This window comes from Miscanthus floridulus, chromosome 8 (genome assembly GCF_019320115.1).
Source record: "Miscanthus floridulus cultivar M001 chromosome 8, ASM1932011v1, whole genome shotgun sequence".
Lineage (NCBI taxonomy): Eukaryota > Viridiplantae > Streptophyta > Magnoliopsida > Poales > Poaceae > Miscanthus > Miscanthus floridulus.
In genome coordinates this window covers 161,270,263-161,295,328 of record NC_089587.1, presented here as the reverse complement: position 1 = coordinate 161,295,328, position 25,066 = coordinate 161,270,263, and the positions used below count along the sequence as shown (strand labels likewise).

Here is a 25,066-nt window from a genome sequence, read left to right as displayed (position 1 = left end):
TCTTCGTTGAATTCCAGCAACGTTATCTCCTCGGTTGATCCTATATGCATGATCATGGAATAAGATATCGCGAATGCATGTATGACGACACGTATAATATAATAAAATGTGATGAATACATCCTCGTAAGTATTTTCAATAGCATGGGGTTAAAGTAATAACAAGTGCATCCTATTTTACTGAGTAGGTGCATATCTCTTCTCTATTACTTAAGCAAACACTTCTGCAATTCATTTACCGAACTACAAAACAACAGCTATTTGTTTTAACCATAACTGGAGTTATATACATCAAAATTATATGGTTGTAGACATTACGGAAATCTTATAAAACTGTCTACAACTTTCTTTTAATACTCAAAAGGTGATTCAATAGTGATCTAGGTCAAACAAATTAGTCAAGTAAATCTGTCCAGAGAACAAACAATTAGGACAGCAAATTTGTAACAACCAAACCTCTTAAACCCTAAGGCCTATGACCATGAAAATTTAACACAAGGTAGATTAGTAAGTTATCTACAACTTTGTTATTAACATGTTTTACAGATAAGGCCATTATCCATATGAAACCATCCACGCAACCGAAACTATACATGCAACCATCTATTTGAATTATAAAGCATTAATTAATTAGTTGCATACAATCAATTGCTTCTAAGCCTTACTATTGACATCAATAGTTACTATGCATCATAAGAACCATAGAAAACATTATGGTCAACCACAATTTAATTACTTAAATACCTTTATTAATTTACTTAGATAATTAGGGAAAATAACAAACATATACCAAATTTGCACAATAAATTCTCATAAAATTATAGTGACTTCTTAGTGCTCAAAATAGTCTACTATTAAAGTTTCATACTATTAGGACATATATAACATTCTACACAAAAATGATAAGCTAGCAAGGTCTATTTTAGTCAAAATAGTAAACCCTCTAGAAAAGTGTCAAACAACAGATAATATATTTTTTGTGGCTTCAAATTAGTGCCATGCTACTGTAAAAAATTTTGCATGTCAATATGTTACATATTTTTATCCCTATATTTTTCCTCAGAAAATGCCATTTATTAATAGATAAATAGAAAGATCATATTTAAATCAAGTTTAATGCAAGCTTAATATCTTTCCTAGCTATAGCATGTTAACACAAGACTAACCAAATTGGAATCACAATTTTATCACATTTCTAGCTCAAGATATATAATTTACAAGAATGTAAACATTCAAAAAGTATTTATCTAAATACATTTTAATCACCAATAAAAATACTAGAAACTGTATATCTCATATTTTTATAAAACACTACACTTCATGCTGAACACAAAAAAAATTGGTTCACAAGAATTGGACCTCTAGAACTCATTTATGATTTTTCAAAGTTGGCATGTAAATCTGAAAATAAATGAACTAGCTTTTGAAATTGAGCCGCTGATAGCCAGGGTGTGGCAGAACCTCCTGAGAAATCGGGCCCACGTGCATCTATCATTGTCTCAACAGACCTTTGATAGCGTACATGAGTTGGCCAACAACTTAACAGGTCTGTCGAGTGTCCTCGGGAAACCCGAATCATCCACGATTCTTTTTCGAATAGGATCCCAATCACAGACATTGCAGATTACAATAGTTTATTCAAATATATACATCAGAGTAAAAGATAGCGAAAGTCTTAAGATAACATAGTTTACAAACTAGTTGTTTTCAAACTTATAATACCATAAGTGTCATACAACCATAGTAGCGGGATAATATTATAGTAACATTATTTATCATACAAACTAGTGCCTTGTCCAAAGGCCATTCATCATTCCTCATCGTCATTAACTTCAAACACTGACATGCAGCAAGGACCAAAACAAGCCTACGCATGAGACTCACCTACAACAAGGGTTAACAAACCCTGAGTACAAAAGTACTCAATAAGACTGACCCGACGTAACAGGGGGTGAAAGACTTTAAAGATGCAGGTGTTGGGACAAGTTAAGGATGTAGCAAGATTCAAAAGTTCTTTGCCAAAAGCTTACTATTCTTCATCCTATTTCAAGTTTTACCCCTATGTCCTTTTAGTTCATTATCTCAAACTAAATGTACATTTCCCATATTCCAATCCTTCTCATTCTATTTTTTTTCTCATCCTACCCTATAATACACCAGTTAGAATAAATCTACAGCCACACAATAAATGCATGCTCCAAGTCATGACCTATGCTACATCCACACCCATAAATACACCCACAAAATATAACACCATCAAAACAGATGCACCAGATTATCTCTTAGCCCTCTTGCTCGTCCAAATCCGACGGTCTTCCTCCTTTGGATCGCCCCCAACGCCCGCCCGCGCCCAGCGCCCACGTCCGCTTACCGCAGGCACAGTTCGATTCCTCAGCGGCTCAGCCTGTCTCTTTTTTTGCAGAAAGAAAAATAATAATATCGCCTCTCCTGAGGCGGCGGCAGGCACAGGGGCATCTCCGTCTTCCCCGGTGGCGTCCCGGCAAGCGCCCCTCCAAGGTCACGCGCAGACTCGGTCTTCCCCGACGGGCGAGCCGTGCCCCCACGACGGCCCCGGTGGGCGCCCCTCCAAGGATCCGCACGGCCTCTTCGCCACCAGGTACGCCCGCCCCTTGGTAGTCCCTTCCAGCTGTGCCAAACCGAGCACCCAAACCCTAACTTACTATTTGTGCTCGGATCTGATCTGACTACCAGGGCAGGGCGCGAGGCCGCCAGGGGCGTGGCTGGACGGGCCTCCGTCGTGGCTGGTGGCGCAGCCCCCTGGCCGCGGCAACTGCTGGCCTGGCTAGGGTGCGCCTCCTCTGGCCGCGGCAGCTGCTGGCCTGGCTGGGGCGCAGCCGCCGGGGGCGCTGCATGCCTAGGCGTGGCTGCCTGGGGCGCTGCCATAGTTGCCGGCCTCACCCGCAAGCACGTCGTCGACGGCCTCCTCGGCACCTCCTCCCACGGTTGGCGCTGCAGCTGCAGCAGTACCAGTCGGGACAGCAGCCGCCATGACCCAGGTCGTCCTCCCCATCATCGCCTCTCAATTTACTGTGAAATTTGCTCCTGTAGGATGGTTGGTTCAGTCAACATGCTGTTTGGGGCACTGCTGATTTCTTCTTCCAAGATTTTGGAAAGGTTTAAACGACGCCCAATGATCCAAGCCTACGCAACGCATGCCTCGTATTGCAGCGCATGTCGTCGTGAGGTCCAAACTATCTAGCTATTTGGGGCACTGCCGATTTCTTATGTCTCGGATTTGGTTGCTTAGTACAATATTGCTTGTCTTTGTAATCCACTTCTGACTGAAGGATTGATCCCAGATTAAAAATGTATGCAGGAGGCATCACAATTCAAGGTTAAATAATCATGTCTGAATAAATAAAATTGGGTTCAACAACCATGTAGTAGACATTGAATTTTCCAGATCAATGCCTGTTCAACATTCCCAATTCTTGGTGATACTTCATGGACGGTGGTGGCTCAGGAGGATGAGGCCGCGACGGTGGCGGCCTCCTTCGTCGTCCACTCCGCGTGCTTGTCGCCGTTGCCACATCGAGGAACTGCAGGCTTGTGTGAACTCGCCACATGTTCGTTTCAGCTTCTCGTGCAATCCTGATGGCACTACAGTACAAGAGTTCAATGTTGAGTCCTATTGTTTCGGTATCTATTTTCTTCCCAGTCTGGTCTGGGATTGATGATGTATTTTCTTCTGAATCTGTCTAGGATTAACGAGCTCTGTTTCGTTGCGGCTAACTAATGATTGTCGTAGGCACTTGTAGCAACATGGATGAAATGATCGATTCATGTGGTGATTTTGCTGGAAGGAGTTCAGGAAATGTATGATTCGAAAATTTGTTACTTCAATCCATCAGTCAATTCAAAAATTTCTGGTTGGTTATGAAATTTTTGTTTCTCATGTTTGTAGCTTTGTGAATTGCATATTGGTAAATGGAGGTTCCAGTCTGATGCAGCAGTGGTGACAAGAAGAGGAGGCCACCAGCGGAAGTCAGTGGTGACAAGAGGAGGTCACCAGTGGAAGTCACATCCGAGACCTCCTGCCTAGCCCATGGATCTCTGAATCCAGGATATCAATGACATCTTGCCTTGCTGGTAAATGCAAAAGTTCCTTCCTTCCCCTCAAATTTTTGGCTCCCATTGCAACGCAGGTAAATGCAAAAGTTCCTTGTCCTTGTCATAATCAGGGAGGTGTGCTTCACATCAAAGCCATAGATCACCACAACATGCTGACGTGCTGAACTGAACTTCAGAAATAGCTAAATAACTCCTAGGTGAGATGCGCCCCCCTCCCCTCTCGCACCTGTTTATCTTTCTTTTGATATAAATATGAGAAATTTAATCCATGTAGATTAAGAGTAGCACAAGAGATACAAGTATATAAATATGAGAAATTTTATCTTTCTTTATTGGATGGATTACTAAATTTAAACTCTAGCTACATTTATGTGCAAATGACATGTATTATTAAGTTCTTTTTACTTCAATCACTTTTATGTGTACACGAGGTACTAGATCACGCTCGGGTATTTTTAAATACTTTTACGGTTTATGGCATGGTAAAAGAAGAATCTGCTTGAACTATAGAACACTCTGCAAATCTCCTCTGTCCAAATATATATCTCTATCAGTTATACGTGCAGATTTACTACATCTTTCTCTTGTCTTCTGAAGCTTGCATCAGCAATAATAATAACTTGTAGGCTGGACTCTCAGTAACAGACGAGCTCTCGAGGCAATGACAAACAGCACAAACATGTACTACTTAATTAACACAAGATTTCGGTGACCGCATATTCTAGAAAACTGTTGCGGTTTCTATTAACAGTCATATTGTATCTTTTTTCCATCAGGAATTACAGTTGCTGAGTATTTCCATGATATGGGCCACAACATCAGTATGATGGCTGACTCTACCTCCTGATGGGCTAAGGCATTGCTTGAGATCATTGTGCCATTAACCTTTACAGGGCCTTGGAAGAAGAAATGCCTTGCTGAATTTGGGATTGTTACAGTGTGTGGCACCAACTAGAGTCAATGATCAGTGTCTTACAAATGTCCTACTAAAGATAAATTGCAAAGGTCTGTTTCTCTTTGCCTTGAGATTTGAGAGCATGGCTACATTTGTATATGACAACTATATGTTTTTTATATTTTTCCCTTTTCAGACAGTAGGATGTCGTTAAACCATCTTTTTAAGCGTTGCTGGTTCGATCTATTAGTTGTGCTGTCGTGCTTATTATCTGTCCTGGTTGCTGAATTCTGCTTTATTGCATTGCATGCAAGTGTGATATGTTTCAGTAGTGGCCCCAGCTTGAGATTGTGCACATTGGCATGAATGGCTTTCATTTGTCACTCGGGATTATTTGGGACTTGCTCGTCTGATGATTTGCAGTAGCCTGAGCGTGGATTCGGGATGAAGACGCGGGCTGTTTATATCAGAACAAGCAAGTGTCCTCTGTTCTTTCTCCTGTGTTGGTAATGCAGAGGCAAATCATATCTTCTGTTAATATGTTTGTGTCAAAATAGGTAGGCGTGATGCAGACACATTCTTCTGGAGATGGATAGGATTTTGCGTCCAGAGGGTGCAGTCATACTGCGGGACAGTGTTGATGTACTGAACAAGGTTAGAAGTATGGTGGCAGTAATACGGTGGAAGTCCAAGTTACTTTGTACTGGCTTAATGCCCTGAGACTTTCCGTGCATAAGAAATTGAAAGAATAGTGCTTTAATTAATTTATGAATATGGTGTGTTTTGATGCTTAAGCTCTTATCTGCTGGTTTAGCACATGTATTAGCTGATGAGAACTGCAATATGAATTTTAAATACAATGTTTGCAGTTTGTTTGATATTTAATTGTTGTCCATTTATGCCTTCATTTCCCGCCAAGATGATAGAAAATATACCTCAGTGTTGCATCCTGGGAAACTAGATTTTGTGTGTACCATGATGATTATGGTACTACAGGCTTTCAGCTGCCGTGGTCGCCACTGGACATTGTTTGTCAGAAACAAAGAACAATGTGTGGGGCAGCAGGCCATGGTCATGGTCGATCGCATGCATGATTAAGCGGGCTTTCTTCAACATTGATAGTACCTCCGTCTGCATCGTATTTGGTTGTTTATATGTGCATCCTTGAAAAAACGCCGTGGCGTTAGCACGGGCACTATACTAGTGTTTTAGTAATTCACCAGTCCTGTATTGCTTCTATAATGAATCGAGTCTCCATATCCACGGAGCACTGGCAATTCGAATTGATTCAAGTCCCAGCTGGGGATTCCTTATCACACGACATATGTAGAACTTAATCTTGCATATATCAACCTCGCTACCGGATCCTCCTATACTAAGCCGTCTCCACACCACCCGAGAGCACATCACACCTCCAATCCGACCACATTCCAGCCATGAGGGTACACGCTACTCCCGCCATCTCTCCACTCCCAGTGCGTGGGCATTCGTCTTAGGATCGGATTAGCCGAAGTAGGCTTACCGGAGTATGTGACCAGTACTACAAAGTGTCTCGTTCAGAAGATCCACAATGAGTGGCCTTTAAGTGACATAGTTGACAACATTATCCAACATTCAAGATAAGTCACCTGACTAGTCTCTAGTTCATTCTATCTTCTTTCTTTCTTTGGCCAGTATGCCATCTTTGATTGTATCGAAACTTTTACTTTGAAAGCCTACCATAAAGCATACTAAGCATTCTATGCCTTTGTAAATGAAATCATCTTCAAGGATGGTAAACAATTAACAAGGTAGGCAATGCATCAAGTAGGTAACATTTGAATAAATCAACTTAATGCAATAGGTAACATAGGTGATAAACTTTTCAAGGTAAACAAGGTAAGGGTTTAATGCATAAACCGGGGCTTGCCTTCGTTGACGATCTTGGGTTCCGGATCAGTACCACAATTATCGAATCCCGAGGCAACCGGGGATCCTTCAACAACTTGCTCAACTAGGATCGGCTCACTCTCAGATTCTACACGAAATGATAACATATGCTTCAACATGATGATAATGTAAACATGATGCTTTCATGGTGCATGAAATATAACAACACCTCGAATACAACTTTCCTTCACGGTACAGTTGCAAGCCAATAAAATCAACTTGCAATTCTACCATCAAGGACCACACACATGTGACTTGACCAAACTGATCTTGAAACCCTACTGGTCACAAAACATGACCAAAACAAGATCAAACACTAATCTAACACTTAGGGTTTGCTTTTATTTATTTTTGAATTAATTTGGAAATAAGCCCAAAAATGAACTTGTTCCAAATGACCTCAACATTTTATGTAAGCTTCCTCATGACAAATTAGTGTACCAAAATAAATTTCATAATTTTTGGAATTATACAGTGGCCTACAAAAATCATGGAAATTGCATTTATCAATTAATTGACTGAATTTTTGAACATTAAAAATTTATTCAAATTTCAATTTTCATATTTTTAAACCATAATAGAACATGTACAGAAGCTACACACAAATTTTCAGATTTTTTGAGGCTATAATTATTTTCCTATAAATTCCCAAAGTTTCAGCACTATTCAAAATTCAGAAATAACCAAATCTCACTATTCTCTCTCTCTCACTGATAGCCGGTCCCCGCATGTCATCCCTAACCTCCGGCTTTGACCGCGGCAACGACGGCGCTGACCGGCGCTAACTCGCCGACGGTGAGCCCAACAGCGACGGCCAAAGTACCAAAACGTTCACAAGAACTAGGCGCATCGATCTATGGCATTTCGGAGGTTGATTACGACACAGAACAAGGCTGACGCCGGCCATGGCGAACGCGGTGGCACGGCAGCGTTACGCCGTTGAAACAAGGTCGGTAATGGTGAAACAAAGAGTTCAGGAAGCATCAGTGGCTCACCCCGAATGTGTTGAAGCAACGAGCGAGACTGAAGAAGCTATGGTGAAGCGTTTCGACGGTGACAGTGATCACGGCGGAGCAGACCTCATCGACGGCGGCGTTCCGGTGACTGCAGTGGGCAAAACAACCAAGCAAGAGTAGATTAAGCACTACAGCATCGAGATGAATCTGTAGAGACAACAAGCAAGGGCAACAGCTCACCGGATGATGCTGGCCACAGTGAATCGGAGTTTCGGTCGAGGTCACCGGCCGCGAGGAAGAAGAGTCGCTAGCGGCGGTTCCCGGTGAAATCAAGTGGTAACAACAGGTCGGTTAGAGGCGCAAGGAGCAGGCGAAACTGGAACACTGCTTTTCCGGGGCTATCTTGCGCTGAGGTGAGGAGAGCTCACCGGAGTTGAGGTGGCGGCGTCGGGAAAACAGAGGGAAGGAAGAAAAGCAAAGAACGACGTCTGGGCTTTATAGCACAGCCAGGAGCGCGCGGGAACGACACGCAGTGTGCACCCCATGCCAGCGCGAAGCTGAGGGCGGCCACGGGCGCGCCTGGAAGATCAGAGAAAGGACGTCGGCGGTGGGGCGGTGGCGCCCTGTTGCCAATCTTGATTTTTGAAATATTTATAGAATTGCCACTGTGTTTATTTTGCAAATTACTCACAATTTTACTAAAGAAGTTGAAAATCTCCAAAAATGAAAGTTGCTCAACTTTTCAAACTCTACAACTTTGCTTTAAGGAATATTTTCAAATTTTACCAAGGGGCTATCTTACTCCAAATTTTATATGTAAACTTGAAAAACTTTGAATACCAAAGTTGATCCTTATAAAATAAGCTTCAACTTTGCTTTTTGTCACAACCCCAAATTCCAAATGGATTTTGAATTAAACAAAAGGGGCAAAAAGGACTTTTATGATTTGAATTTGAATTCAAATTTGATTTGTTTACCTTTTTACTTTAACTTTGATTTTTGACCAGTAACATGGCCCATTAGGGTTATTTGAGTCAAATGACACATGGCCTCACATGATCACATGAAATTTGACCCTTGTGGTCATGATCTTTATTTAAAGTTTTGAATCACATCACATAAAATAACAACTTATGAAATAAAGCTTATTTAGTGAATGCATTCAAAATTTTCTACTTTATGAATGCTTTGCAATGCACATGATGACATGTCAAGTTTTAGTGCTAGGTCAAAACACCAAAGGTGTTACACGGGGTCCACAGGTCAGACGGACCCACGTGTCAGTGACAGGAAAAATAGGGGAGCGGCGTGGGATGGCCGAAGTTCGTCGACGGGGAGCTTCTCCGGTGATGGCACCAACACTATAGTGATCCCCATGACCTCCCGCACCTATTGAGCTATCTAGTTGGACCTATTGCCAGAGCTAACAACGACGGCGGTGCTCATGGTGGCACCGCGGTGCAGGCCGGAGCCAGCCGAGGTGGCTCAATCTAGGAATACGCCGAGCTTCTACGTACGACAGCGGTTCTAGTGCACATCCTATCACGGCAAATGGCGGTCGAAGGCGGTGCGGCCACGGCCATGGGGCACAGTGGAGAAACAACGGTGAGGGCCACGCATGGCATGATGGCTTACCGTGCGCTTCTAGCTAGCAAGGCGGTTGCGGTGGTACGGTGGGATCATGATGGAGCTACTGCGGTGGCGAACGAGCGACGCGATGCGAGCCAGTGCCAGCAATGGTGACAGTGATGAGCTCACATGGCGCTAAACTACTGCGGCTGCTGCGGGAAGGCAAAGGAGAAGCCAGGGAAGGGAATGGGAGCGGGGGAGTCATGGGCGAGCGCTGGGGAGGGTAAAGACGTGCTATGGCCTGATGTGGCCTAGCTAGGTAGGCCAAGGGTTACACGCGGCCTCCACGTGGCGTCCAGACTCTAAAGCCGGTCGACCACTGTTGGCCGCCCGAGTTGGCCATCAGAGCCCCAGTACCGGCCTGACAACGCGTTAAGATGGTGATCAAACTCCTAATCCGTAGCTCATTAGCGCAAACTTCCTGAACCAAAGTTGAAGCCCTATATACCATCTACAATTCCTCTTAAATGATCAAGACCTAATTCTCAATGGTTAAGGAGTAATATCATCTCCAAGTCGGGCCTATCAAACTAGAAATCAGAAATAACTTAGAAATTTTCTAAGTGTTGAAAAACAGTGAAATGTTGATTTTTGTGAGCTCAAAAAGACCAAGCTATGCACTGAATCAGCTCATGACCCAAGAATAAAAGTTGTTGCTCTACTAAAATACTACAACTTTGCTTTAGTGAACACATCCATGCAAAGTCTCTATGATATAGTTCAAACTAGGTCAAACATACTACTTTCAAAAGATGGCTTACACTTGAACTATGACTTAGTGACCAAACTAGCCCTAGTCATGAATACCAAAGTTGTTCATAATGACATTCTAAACATGGTTAAGGTATTCCTAAGGTCACATAAGCATTTCATATATTGGTTACATAAAATACTTCCTAGGTCAACATGTATATCATCACTTAGGAGCTTAATTAGACAAAGTGGTCTACATGAACAATGTTCCACTAGTCATCCTAAGTGTAGCTAAGGTGTTCTAGTGACTAACATTACCCACTTGCACCCATTCACACATGATCATAAGCTTACACACCACTTTGTAGAACTTAATGACCTTACTCCGTGTTACTCTTTCCATCTCTTCTAACACTTAGATCAGTTTCTCTTCATAGGTCAAATCCAATTTGAGCTTAATGTTGGTGGGTGCAATGGCTTCCTTAGGTATGCGAAGACATCTCTTCAACTGAGAAACATGGAAGACATCAAATATTGCACTCATCTCTAGAGGAAGTTGTAACTTGTAAGCGACATTCCCTTTCCGTTCAATAATCTTATATGGCCCTTGATGAGGACATCACTCCTTCAGATGTACCTGCTGATACTCCAACCGTTATGCAAGGTCCAATGACCCGAGCTCGAATGCGTCAACTCAATTTAGAGGTGAGCTTGTTCTTAAGCGATCCTTTTCATACTTTTGAGAATAGACTACTACCTAATGATGTTATCTTGCTTAGGAACATTGGAGAGGGTCATGAGGGACTTAGAGGAAGTGGTGGAGGCGATGATGACCAGCAAGGACGTCCAATGGAAATCAGAGGCCCGGTCCAACATGATTTTGAGTCTGCCTCGGCCTCTAGGACCAGTCTGCCTTAAACTGGTCACCCAGGATGCATCCGGACTCTGTTTTCGACAATCCACATATGGTTGGAAAGCTAATTTAATAAGGAAGCCAATGCAGGTTGTCTCATGTCAAAAGCTCTTCGGAATCCATAGGAATTGTCGAAAAAATTAGCGTCCAGAATCTATCTAGGTGCTGCATCACCGTATTTGGTCCAATGGGCCATGTATCGTCTTTGAGCCCGTTAGGGGGCGCGTCTAGGGTAGGCGATGACCCTAAGACCTTTATAATCATATGACACCTCCGTCATTAGGTTTTGGGTTTTGCTTAGATTAATCTGTCAAGAACAGTTTCGCCGTTCATCGGTTTGTGAGACCCCAACTTCATGATATTAATCATTCATCTGCAATTTGGTTGTTTTCTTTCTTGTTCTTGCTTGTGTTCTTCGTTGCGCAGGCAGGGATTAGCCTTCTTGGTGAGGTCAACTAGATCTGTGTCTCGGTTGATAACCAGAGGAGTTGTGGTGCGAAGATTGCAGGGTTCGATCTTTCGATCTAAAGCCGGATCGGTGTGTTATTCTTCGCCACAGTGATAGTTACCTCTAACTGATGGAAGATCGGGATCCCTGTTCCCATTAAGTGACAATCAAAGCTAAGGTATACCATCAGGTTCACATTTATCCCCTAGTTTTGAGTGTTTCGCATTTGTCCCATAGTCTAGTGCCATACTCATTTTTTCCTGTCCTAGAACCTTCTGTGCCGTAGCCTTTGCATATTTTAGTTTCAGAGTCCGTCGTGTTGAGTTTGTGTCCTGATCGAGGTCTTGTTGCTGGTTAGGTCGTGTTAGAGTCTAGTTCCTATGTTTTTTCTCATTGTTTCCATCAAATCCTTGCTGCCGTGACCAATTTTGCGCGCATTGTTCCCGTTTTGTCCTCTAATTCGGAGTTAGTTCATAAAACTGGTCTAGTTTTCACATACGAACTCGGATTTCGACGTTCCATATATCAAAATCGATCAGAAATTTTTTTTGGATCCGTTCATCCCTGTCTTCTTAGGGTCAGAAAATTTTATTTTGGCCAAAAACTGGTCACAAGATCCTCTTTTCGTGGTCACAAGCTTTTTGTCAATTTTGAGCACGTCTTCTGAATTTTTCACAGGCCACGCCTTTCACTTGTTTAAGCTCATATTTTCTGTGGTTACTTCTTTTGTGCTCCTAAGTTAAAAAAATATCAAAAAATAAAAAGAAAAAGTTAAAGTTTCCCAAAAAACAACGACAACCTAAAAAATAGAAAAAAGAGGGGCAAAAGAGGAACAATATCTAAAGGAGCACATAGAGAAGGCCAAAGTGAGTTGTGTTAGCATGTGCTGTCTGGTTCCTTGTTTGTGTTGCTCTTGCTATCCACCATACTTATTTTTCACACACCTGGCATGTTGCTATCCACCATACTTGTTTGTCACACACCTGGCACTTGGAACATTTTAGACCAGCAACGAGAACAAGTACTTTGGACTATAATTCAGCATTACTTTCTGTTACTGACTTGTGTGCCAAATATACATATTATTTTTTGTGTGCCTTCCAAGTTCCACAAACTCTTCAGATCAGTACAGAAAAAGGCCCTTTCAATCTCAGTACCACTACCTCACAGGTATCACGAACCAGCCGTCGGTTGTACCTCCCACTTCTTGTGTTGGTAAGAACTTTGTAAGATGCTTCCACTTGCTATGAAAAGTGACACCATTGCAACCACGTAGTCATTTGGTAGGGATAACTTTCACCGTTTGCTCCTGTTTTTGTGTTTACAATGGCAGGAGGTGATCAGACTAGAGATAACAGTCCCAAGGATGTCAACGAGTGTGTTAGCCAAGAGCAACTGCAAGCTATTGTAGAGAATGCCCAAAAAAGTATAAATGAGGCCATCAGGAAGGCCGTCACTAATGCACTCATTGAACTCAACATTGGCAACACATGGAGAGATTGGACAAACGAATTTCCACGCTAACCAACAAGGTTACTGAGTTCGAAACCTTGGTGGTAGTCAACAACGATGTCTCCGGTAGCAACACCGTTGGTCTCTTGCCAGAACGGTGCATGATGCCACTAGGAACATAGATTGAGCAGCCTTCCGACAAGCAAGATTACGACGATGTATTCACCGCAACACAATAGGTATGGGTGGTGTCCACCACCATCAAGGTAATAATCACCATGTGCCCAATGATCCTTATGCTAAGATTAAGTTCATAATACCAACTTTTTCAGGTCATTATGATGCTGAGGGATATCTTGATTAGGAGATGATGGTAGAACAAAAGTTTAGTGCCCACCTTGTTCCTGAGCATCATAGAGTCCGACAAGCTACTAATGAGTTTAAGGACTTTGCCATTATTTGGTGGAATAGGCTAGCTGCATAGGATGCTTTACCTGGTACGTGGGAAGAACTTAAGATAGCTATACATGATCGTTTTGTTCCTCCTTCTTATCATAGAGACTTGCATAAGAAATTGATGCTTTTAGAACAAGGAGAGAAATATGTACAGGATTACTATGATGAGCTCCAAAAGGGATTGATGTGTTGTAGTGTTGTGGAGGGCAACGAAGATTCCATTTGTCATTTCTATTTAGGTTTGAGGCGCGAGATCCAGGATATTGTTGATTATAAAGAATTTAACACTGTCAACCAGTTGTTTCAGTTCGCTATGCTTGCAGAAAAGGAATTGCAGGGGCGTGAATAGCAGAGCAAGAGCAAGGTCAGCACCACATACACGCCACGCTCGGCACCATCTTTGGGGCTAACCAAGCCAACCACTTTTTGGGCACCTCCACTAGTGAGCAAGCGACCAGTAGCCTCTAGAGTTACTGCTACACCTAAGGCACCTCCCGCACGACCTTCAGATTAAGGTAAAAATTCTTTGCAGGTGCCTACCAAGAGTGCCTCATCCATTGCATCGATGGGACGCACTTTGGGCATTCAGTGCTACAGCTGCCATGGCATTGACCATGTGTAGAAGGACTACCCAAGTCAGTGGGTATACATTGCTATAGAAGATGGTTACATCAGCACCTCTGACATTGAAGATGAAGAAGACCAAGATACAGATGAGGAGGACGGCGAAGTCCTTGGTGACGAGGCCACGACGGCCTATAGGAGAATCATTGTACAATGGGTGCTCAGCTCACAAGTATAGCAACCTGAGAAGCTACAACGCCATAACTTGTTCTAGATTTTCTTCGTCATCAGCAACTGTCGAGCACGTGTCATTATTGATGGAGGTAGCTACAATAATTTGGTGAGTTCTGATTTGGTCAAGAAGCTTGGCTTGACCACACGACCGCACCCACGTCCATACCATATTCAGTGGCTAAATGATTCTAGAAAAGCAAAGGTAACACAAACTTGTAGAGTTTCATTTTCCATTGGTTCTTATGTTGATTCTATTGATTGTGATGTGGTACCAATGCAAGCCTGTTCACTCTTATTGGGTCATCCTTGGGAACATGACAATGATGCTACACACCATGGTAGAAGTAATAAATACACTTTTGTGCATAAAGGAAAGAAAATTACTTTGGTACCTTTGATCCCTGCTCAAATTGTACAAGCTGATAGAGAACGCGTTGCTAGTTTGAATGATGTTCAATCTGAAAATTAGTAAGTTGTTAATTCTATTCTCCCACCTAAAAAGGATAAGTCTACATCTATTTCTAAGGCCAAGGGTGTCATAGAACCGACCAATTTATAAGAGTACAAGTACAATGGTAGCCCGCAAGCGGTCACACTGTCATACTTGAACCCATATAAACCCGGTAGTCCGTCGAGTACCACGACGGGTCTCGATAAACGATTTATAACAACCAAGATCGTACATGATTCAACATACATGTCACATATTACATAAAGTTCACAGATACATTTTCATCATCAGAGTATGAAACAAAGTTATTACAAACCAAGTTTGATAACAAAAGCGGAAGAAAATTAAGTTTGAAAGTAAAGTTTCCAACATAGTTTAGTACAGTGCCAACATAGGATCACAATCCACAAAAGCATGTAGAAGGATTAAATAAGAAGCCTGCCCAAGGCTTACTCCTCATCCATAGTGGGATAGAAGCAACTCTTGCAATAACCATGATACACAGTGCCATCTACAACAATGGGAAATAAACCCTGAGTATGAGAAGGTACTCAGCTAGACTTACCCGTCATAAACCAGAAATAAAATGACTCCAAGGATCATGCAAGGCTGTATAAGTGAAGATAGCTTGACAACATTTTGCATAAAAGCGATTAACTCAGTTATACAATTATGATTCCATTATCAAGTTAATTATAACTGTCCATCTCTAAATTAGCAACTAACCTGTGCCAAACATGTGGTATATCATTTTAAATGCATACAATAGTAACCATAGCCGGTATTGTAATTCCATATTCATTCGAACCATCATATTCCAAAACACAGTTACTATGATGTTGGGACTAGCCAAGTTTCTCACTATCCGGGAGAGACGGCGATTCGAATCGATTTCAACCAGCTGAGAATTTATTCCTAACACAAACCCAGACAGACCATATCATTAGTCACCTTAGGTCACCTTTAGTACAACTCAGGTCCACATTTCGTGGGTTCGTACCACACCGCACAGTCGGGGACACCAAATGCCAGGACGTTCAGGCCTAGCCTACCCTTGGGCTTAGTCTGGCTCCCTGCAAGGAGCGCACAACAGAACGGGACCTGGCCTGAGTTGAGCTACTCGGCTTCATGGTCAGAATGAGTTATCCGACTAGCTAAGTGATAGGCATGCGTTCAATCTTGTCAGAAGCGCCAACAACGGTACGGTCCTTAATCGGCACAGACGGAATCACATGAGTCAACCTACGCATAGACTCTGCCCGGCCTTGATTTTCTTTTACCCCATGGTTCTATTCCACGATAGCAAATATAGCCAACCGTGCTCCGGTATCCACCTATCTCTTGCTGGTGACAGGAAATCACCCGACTTCTACCGGTCTAAGCATGGCTAAGCATATTTTCGATCCTGGACCTACACAGGGTTAACGGTGTATATATCTAGACAAGGAATTTATATGCATCAAGTGGTTCCAATCAACTCTTATAACCTAATGCATCAATCATAAAGGATTCAAGTATTATTTTGTAAAACAATGGGAGACTTAGAATGCTCCGGGGCTTGCCTTTCAGAAAGGAAGTGGGGCGGTGATCAGGGCATTCTGGAAGCTCTTCTGGGTTCTGCTCCTCACCTTCGGGAGCTGCGGCTTGAGGATTCTCCTGCTAGTCCCTTTCCTCTACTTCGTCGAACTCCAGCAACATTATTTCTTCCTCCGATCCTAGATGCATGAATATGGCATAAGGTATTGCGAATGTATGCATACCGACAAGTATAATATGATGATACGTGATGAATGCATTCTTGATTGTATTCTTAACATCATGGTGCTGAAGTAATAACAAGTGTATCGTGTTTTTCTGAGTATGTGCATATCTCTTCTTACTTACTCAATCAAACACTTCAGCAGTTCATGTACCACACTACAAAACAGCAGCTACTTGTTTTACTCATAACTGAAGTTCTACTTATCCAAATGTGGTGATCTTGGACTTTCTGGAAAGCTTATAAAATTGTCTACAAATTTTATTTAATCACCAAAAGCTAATTCACAATTTATCTTAACCAAAACAGACAATCAATCCAGTGCTGTCCAGAAATTCCAGAGAGCAAGAAATTTGGAAATACTAACTTTAAACAGCTATAACTCCTAAACCCTTTGGCCTATGGTCCTGAAATTTTAACACAAGATATATGAAGAAGTTATCTACAACTTTGTTACTAACCATTATTACAGCCAACATCATTTTCATAATGTAACACACCAAACTACAGAATCTGTCCAAAAACCCTCCCAACTCGAAATATAACGCAACAATACTTTTACTTCATGTAAGCATTCAAATTTTGACAACACAAAGTCTACCAACAGTTCAAGCATACTAAATACACTCAAGAAAATTTTAATGGTAAAGCCCAAACTATTTATTTAAATGCCTTTATTATTTTATTTAGATACTTAGGTGAAATAATAAACATAAACCAAATGTGTATCATAAATTCTCAACAATTTACAGTGCCTTACTAATGCTACCAAAAGACTACTGTAAAAGTTTCATGCCATTCTACCAAGTAAAACATCCTATGTAAAAATGACAAGGTAGAAAGGCTTAAAATAGCAAAAATAGAAAACCCTAGTGAAAAGTGTCAAGCAACAGATTTTATATTTTTCTTATCATCCATATGGTACTAGGACAACCTTCGATAAATTTCATGAATATTGGATTCATAAATATTTTATAAAAATTCATACAAGGATACCTAATCATAAAAGGAAAATTTATAACTAAAAATCTACTCATGCACTGACCCTCAAATTTTTACCAGAGCTTATAATTGCCAAGAATAGCTCGCCACATAAATTTCATAATTTTTGGAGCCAAGGAACTCAAGATATAAAATAAACAAGTTTACATACATTCAAAAACACATTTCAAGTTTCAATTTAAATCCTCCAAAAACTCTACTGCATATGCTGATATCATATTTTTCCTAAATACTATGCTTCACCAAAATCCTAACAAAATTTGAATCACCAAATTTGGATCTACACAACTAGAGATATAAAATTTACAAAACCGCATGAAATCAGGGATTAAATGAGCTATCCTAATACTCTTCAGTCGATGACAGGCGGGACCCACCTGACAGGGGACCCCACGCGTCAGTGACACAGAACAGGGCAGCGGCGCTGCTTGAAACTGCGCGGCCACGGCTCATCGATGACGAGCTTCACCGGCGATGGCATCTACACATCATGACACCCACGACCTCTCGGACCTATTGACCAACTTGACCGAGCCTATCGTCGGAGCTAAGCACGGTGGCGGCATTCATGGTGGCACGGCAGAGCCAGACAACGGCGCTATGTCGGCGGTGGCCACGGCGATGCAAGTTCAAGCTCGGACGAGCATCTACTACCCAAGACAAACTCAACACACAAGCTAACGCATGGAAAGGTGGACGGTGGCGCTCCAGTCACGGCGACGGGCACGGCGGTGATGCTCCGGCGAGGTCAAGCGTGGCACGGAGGCTTACCGAGCGTGGTCAGCGAGCATGGGCGGATGCGGTGTGGCTTGGGGATGGAAGTGGAGTGGCTGCGATAGTGACTGGGTGAGGCAGAGCGAGCTAGCGCTAGGAATGGCGACGGTGGGCGCTCGGTGCTGTGGCTGCTGCTGCGGGCGAGCGCTATGGCGACGGAGGGGCAAAAGAACGAAATGGGTGCGCGGGGCTTGAGCGGGAGAGGACAGGGGGTGATCAGGCATGCTTTGACCTGGCTTGGCCACACAGGGCAGGGCACCGACGACGCGTGGCATTCGCCTCCTCCATGCTACAGCCCTGTTCTACGCTGGTCGACCGCTGAATCGGTCGATTCAGTCGGTTCAGTGATCATGCTTTCGACGTGACAGCGGGTTTTGACAGCGCTTGATCTCGTAAACCATGAGTAATTAGCACCAATGATCTAAACCAAACTTGTAGTTCAATGTACCAGCTCCAATTTCTATTTAGCACTCAAGACCTAATTCCCAGTGGTTAAGGAGTAATGTCATCCCAAAGTTAAGGTTTTCAAACTGTCAGTTAACTCGACTTAGAAAAATTTTCTAAGTGTAGTAAACAGTGCATTAGTGATTTTTGTGAGCTCCAAAAGACTAAGCTATGCACCTTATCATCTCATGACCCAAAAATAAAAGTTGGTCCCCATCTCAAATACTACAACTTTGCTTTAGTGACCACCTCCATGCAAGGTCTCTAGAACATAGTTCAAACTTGGTCAAACATGCTACATTCAAATGATGGTATACATTCAAACTATGGCTTGGTGACCAAATTTCCCCTAACCATGAATACCATAGTTGTTCATAATGATACTCTAAACATGTTTAAGCTATTTGCAAGGTCACACAATCATTTCATGCATTGGTCACACATAGGGCTATCTAGGTCAACACATAACATCACTTGAGTGCTTGATCATGAAAGGTGACCTTCATGAACAATGTTCCATTTGCTAACCTAAGTGTTGCTAATATGTTTTTGTGCCTCATATCAACCAATTACATGTATACACTCATGATCATATGCATATATACAAGGAAACATGAAACAACAAGCAATGTTGCATATGTTTCAATCTCATGTTTCAATTGTAAATGTTTATATATGAATGCTTGATGCTCATGCTCATGCTATGCAAGTCAAATTGTGCAAGGCTAACACCTAGGGTGTTACAGCCCCTCCCCCTTATAAAAATCTCATCCTGAGATTTGCAAGACCTACCATTCTTGGAAAAAGGCGAGATAAACCTCTCGTAAATAATCCTCTCGTTCCCACGTAGCATCTTGTTCACTGTGATTGTTCCACACCACCTTATAGAACTTAATGATCTTACTCCGTGTCACTCTTTCCATCTCTTCTAACACTCGGATTGGCTTTTCTTCATAGGTCAAATCCGATTGAAGCTGTATGTTGGTGGGTGCAATAGCTTCATCAGGTACACGAAGACATTTCTTCAACTGAGAAACATGGAAGACATCAAATATTGCACTCATCTCTGGTGGAAGTTGTAACTTATAAGCAACATTCCCCTTTCATTCCAGAATCTTGTATGGCCCTACATATCTAGGCGAAAGCTTCTTTTTCATTCCAAATCTCTTCACCCCTTTCATGGGTGATACTTTCAAGTATACATAGTCACCTACTTCAAAAGTCAGTGGTCTTCTTCTTATATCAGCATAACTCTTTTGTCTCGATTGAGCTGCCTTCATATGCTGTTGGATAACATGCACTTGCTCTTCAGCTTCATTGACAAAGTCAATACCAAAGTATCTCCTTTCACCGGGCTCAATCCAATTTAATGGAGTTCTACATTTTCTGCCATACAAAGCTTCAAATGGAGCCATCTTGATACTTGCTTGATAACTATTGTTGTAGGAGAACTCAGCTAAAGGTAACCATTTCTCCCATGAACCTTTGGAAGATATAACACAAGCTCTTAGCAAATCTTCTAAGATTTAGTTCACTCGCTCTGTCTGTTCGGAAGTTTGCGGATGGTATGCCGAACTTCTAATTAGCTTAGTTCCCAAAGCCTAGTGTAAGTGCTCCCAGAAACGAGCTATGAACTATGGTCCTCGATCTAAGATTATAGTCCTGGGTACTCCATGTAGTCTCACAATCTGAGAAACATACAGCTCAGCGTATTTCCCAACTATATACCTTGTGTTCATGGGTATAAAATGTGCTGACTTGGTGAGATGATCTACAATAACCCACATTGAATCGTGACCTTGCGGTGTCATTGGAAGGCCTGTGATAAAGTCTATACTGATTTCTTCCCATTTCCAACCTAGAATAGGCAATGGCTAAAGTAATCCGGTAGATTTCATATGAATAGCTTTTACTCTACTACAGTTATCGCATCTAGCGACATAGGCTGCGATCTCTTTCTTCATCTTAGTCCACCAAAAATGGGTTTTCAAATCTTGGTACATCTTACTACTACCCGGATGGATAGACAATTTGGACGAATGAGCTTCATCTAAAATTTGATTTCTAAGCTCACGGTCTTTCGGTACCACAAGTTAGTCCTCAAACCATAATACACCCTTTTCATCTAATCTAAAATGTTTGGTTTCTTGCTCTTGCATTTTTCTCTTGATGTGACTTATACCTACATCTGTCTGCTGCACCTCTATGATTTTGCTCTCAAGTGAACAACTGATCGTGATATTGTGCAGTACAACAGGATGTAACAAATTGAAGCCATCTTCTAACAATGCTTCCATAGTATTACAATGAGATTTTTGACTGAGTGCATCGGCTACTACATTGGCTTTTCTCGGATGGTAGTGCACTTCTAAAATGTAGTCCTTAATCAGCTCTAGCCATCTTCGTTGTCTCATGTTCAGCTCTGGTTGGGTAAAGATGTACTTGAGACTTTTGTGGTCAGTATATATATGACATACATTGCCCAACAAATAATGTCTCCATATCTTTAATGCATGAACAACTGCTGCAAGTTCTAAATCATGTGTAGGGTAGTTGACTTCATGCTTTCTCAATTGCCGAGAAGCATATGCAATAACTCTTCCTTCTTGCATAAGCACACACCCCAAACCTATACCTGATGCATCACAAAATACATCAAAAGGCTTCTCAATGTCGGGTTGTGCTAAGACAGGCGTTGTAGTTAATAGAGTTATGAGGGTGTGAAAAGCTATTTCACATTCTGGTGTCCATTTGTACTTCTCATCTTTCTGAAGTAGTCTGGTCATGGGCTTAGCTATCTTTGAGAAATCTAGAATGAAACGATGATAATATCCTGCTAACCCTAGAAAACTTCGAACTTCATGAACCGAAGTCGGGGCTTTCCAATCCATGACCTCTTGTACTTTTGATGGGTCCACAAAGATTCCATCCCTTGATAAGATATGACCTAAGAAAGGTACTTTGCTCAACCAAAATTCACACTTGCTAAATTTCGCATATAGCTTATGCTCCCTCAATCTAGATAGAACAATCCTCATATGCTCTTCATGATCTGCCTCATTCTCTGAATAAATCAATATATCATCGATAAACACGACCACGAATTTGTCAAGCTCGGGCATGAATACCGAATTCATTAGGTACATAAAGTAGGCAGGAGCATTTGTTAGTCCAAAAGACAAAACCAAATACTCATATAGGCCATACCTAGTGGAGAAAGCAGTTTTAGGTATGTCCTCTGGCCTAATCTTTATCTAATGATAGTCTGATCTCAAGTCAATTTTGGAGAATACCTTTGCCTTTGCCAACTGATCAAACAAGATGTCGATACGAGGCAACGGGTACTTGTTCTTGATGGTTACAGCATTGAGTGGTCTGTAATCTACACACATTCTCAAGGATTTGTCCTTCTTTTTCACAAACAACGCTGGACATCCCCACGGAGATGAACTAGGTTGAATGAGACCCTTGTCCAATAGATCCTGTAACTAAATCTTAAGTTTTGCTAACTCATTTGGTGGCATTCTATAGGGCCTTCTTGAGATGGGTGCCGTACCTGGCACTAACTCAATCTTAAATTCTACATCCCTATCAGGTGGTAAACCTGGTATTTCCTCTGGAAATACATCCAGAAACTCACAAACCACGAGGATATCAAAAAGGGTAGTGGTTTGGATAGCACAAGCTAAATGTTGGAGTTCAAAATTTTGGAAAAGTGGTACTAGAAAAGCATTCCCTCCCTTGGGTTCTCTCAACATAACAGTACGAGTGCTAGTGTTAATGAGAACACCATGATCCTTCATCCAATTCATGCCTAAGATTACACTTATTGATAACCTGGGCAATATTATCAAATCCGTTGTATACTCCCTCCCTTTATAGAGATGAGCACATTTTTGACTATCTTATTTGTAGAAATAGTAGCCCCTGCTAAACTTATATTATAACCCCCCTTGCTTACTTCAATTATTTCCTGATCATGTCTAGATGCAAATGCTTGACTCATAAATAAATGAGAAGCTCCTGAATCAAATAAAACAACAGTGGGATGCTTGTTGACAAGAAACATACTAGCCGTGACAACTTCTCCAGCGGGCACTTCCTCAATAGCAGTATAATGCACATATCCCGGACGTGCCCTTGTGTTCGCCTGCCTCTGATTGTTCTGATTCATATTGCCATTCTTCTTGGGGTGGGGGCATTCCTTGGCCCAATGCCCCACTTGATTGCAGTTAAAATAGGTTGATTACTCCTAAGTCCGGTGGGGCTTCCCTAACTGCCATTTCCTTTAGGTAAGGCAATAGTGAATGCCTTACGGAACGCTTTCTGAGACCTGCTATTCTGAGTTTTAGGTGGTGGAGGCCTAAACTTGGGTGTAGGTGGGCAGAACTATGGCCTAGCTATGATAGGAGCTCTGGATTGTGAAGATCCGGAGGCACCTGCCTCGAATGCCCTCTTGCAACCCTTAGCGGCCGCATGCATGTTGTTATGGTTTTCCTGGGTCAAAGCATCACTAATAAACTCGTTGTAAGTGGTGCACTTGGAATTGCCCATGGTCTTCATTAGTTTGGTGCCCAGACCCTGCTTGAAGCTCTCTATCTTCTTCTCCTCGGTATCCATGAAACTTGGACCATACCTAGATAGATTATTGAATGCATGCATATATTCGGTGAGGGTCTTTGTCCCTTGAGTGAGCCTCATAAATTCAGCCGCTTTCATGCGCAATAGGCCTAGGGGAATATGATGCCCCCGAAAAGCCAACTTGAACTACTCCCATGTTACTCGCACATTAGCAGGTAGAGATGACAAGAAATGTGTCCACCAGATCCCTACTGGTCCTTGCAACTGGTGAGAAGCATACTCAGCCTTCAGATGCTCGGTGACCCTTAGTAGACAAAACTTCTGCTCAATGGTGTTGAGCCACTCGTTAGCCTATAGTGGTTCCTCTACCACCTTGAAGATAGGAGGCTTTGTATCCAGAAATTCCTTGAATATACTTTGCTGATTTGGCCCGGGCCCTTGTTGCTGTGGGTGGCCACGAGCGGTGTTCTACGTGATGAGGCGTAGAGCTTCTTCCATTGTCCTTTGGCTCCCCAAGAATTGGGCAAAGAATTCCTGAGCGGACGGCAGTGGTGGTGGTGGTAAGTCATCACCATTGCCATCATGGCTGCTACTAGCTCCTGTACAGGTGCGCATCATCTGTGAAGTTGCAATAATAAACGATTATTGGTTGATGACACAAGATTGCAGATGAATTTATAATCATGCCAAACTGAAATTACTGGAGACAATCTCATATTCATACAATAAAAATAGAGGCATAATAATTCATTCTTGCAACATGTCACCACCAATTTGATCACTTATCGGACTCATAGCACGTTAATGTTCAAATCGTGATCTCTGATAAATCAACTGAAATTTGCATTAGCATTTAACCAAACGTGCGATAGTCATGCAAATAACAATATTACATGATAGTTCAATTCACCAACACCAAATTCAAACTATAGGTCCATTACATAACCAACGATGATACATTAAGCACTTCTACTAAGTACTAAGCAATCTAATCCTCATCATGATCACTATCGAGGTCAGAGATAGGATCATCTCCTTCCTTAGGCTCCACCTCTTCCTCTTCATCATCTTCCTCCATATTTGGACCATCTTCCCCATCTAGGATTGGGTTCAGCTGGTTGTTCAAATAGTGCACTTCATGCTGAAGGTTCATTACTTGAAATTGAGCCTGTGCAAGCTGCTGATGTAAGCCCCTTTTAGCATGGTTCTGGGCGTTACTCATGTCGCGGTGCCTATCTCGCTCTATCCTTATTGTAGCGACACGGTTTTCTGCTGCATCTCGCTGGCATCTAGCTATGGACACCTCAGCACGGGCGGCCTCTAACTACTCTCATAGTCCTGCAAGCAATGCTTGATCATTAGCTCTAGCTTCTTGGGCTGCTGCTCTCTGCTGATCCACTTGTTCCATTTGGGCATGGAGAGCCCAAAGCTACATAGGCTTGGTCAGATTCCCATCGGGCTTTACTTATGGCTTTCTTTTGCTTGCGCACACACTTCTTGAGCTTATGCTGTGCGGCTTCAGCTCTCATGAGCTTGTCCATGCAAGTGGTGTAGGTTTCCTGCCAGAAATCCCTGGTGTCCTAGCGTGTACAAAACATCTTCATCACCACAAACATTGCACTCATAGCGGGACTAGAGCTGTTGGCCCACTCATCCCGATCTCTGATCAATGCATTTTGGTTGCGTTGTTCCCAATTTGCCGTGGATGGATCCACCCAAGGAAACGCACCCGCTGCACTGCCAGTAAGTGCATCTCCATGCTGTTGGCAGATTTGCCTCAAAACCTTAAAGGCCA

General features: G+C 42.3%; 1 protein-coding gene across 1 annotated transcript; it reads left to right on the top strand.

Moving 5' to 3' along the window:
- The first annotated feature begins 2,203 nt into the window (after positions 1–2,203).
- On the top strand, positions 2,204–5,752 carry LOC136470089 (uncharacterized). The gene is made up of 7 exons (XM_066468048.1): positions 2,204–2,616; positions 2,712–3,016; positions 3,769–3,836; positions 3,925–4,109; positions 4,202–4,288; positions 4,689–4,772; positions 4,868–5,752. Exons 1-4 carry the CDS (start codon positions 2,204–2,206, stop codon positions 4,060–4,062), a joined length of 924 nt encoding a protein of 307 aa, XP_066324145.1. The 3' UTR covers positions 4,063–4,109; positions 4,202–4,288; positions 4,689–4,772; positions 4,868–5,752.
- Positions 5,753–25,066: the final 19,314 nt, after the last annotated feature.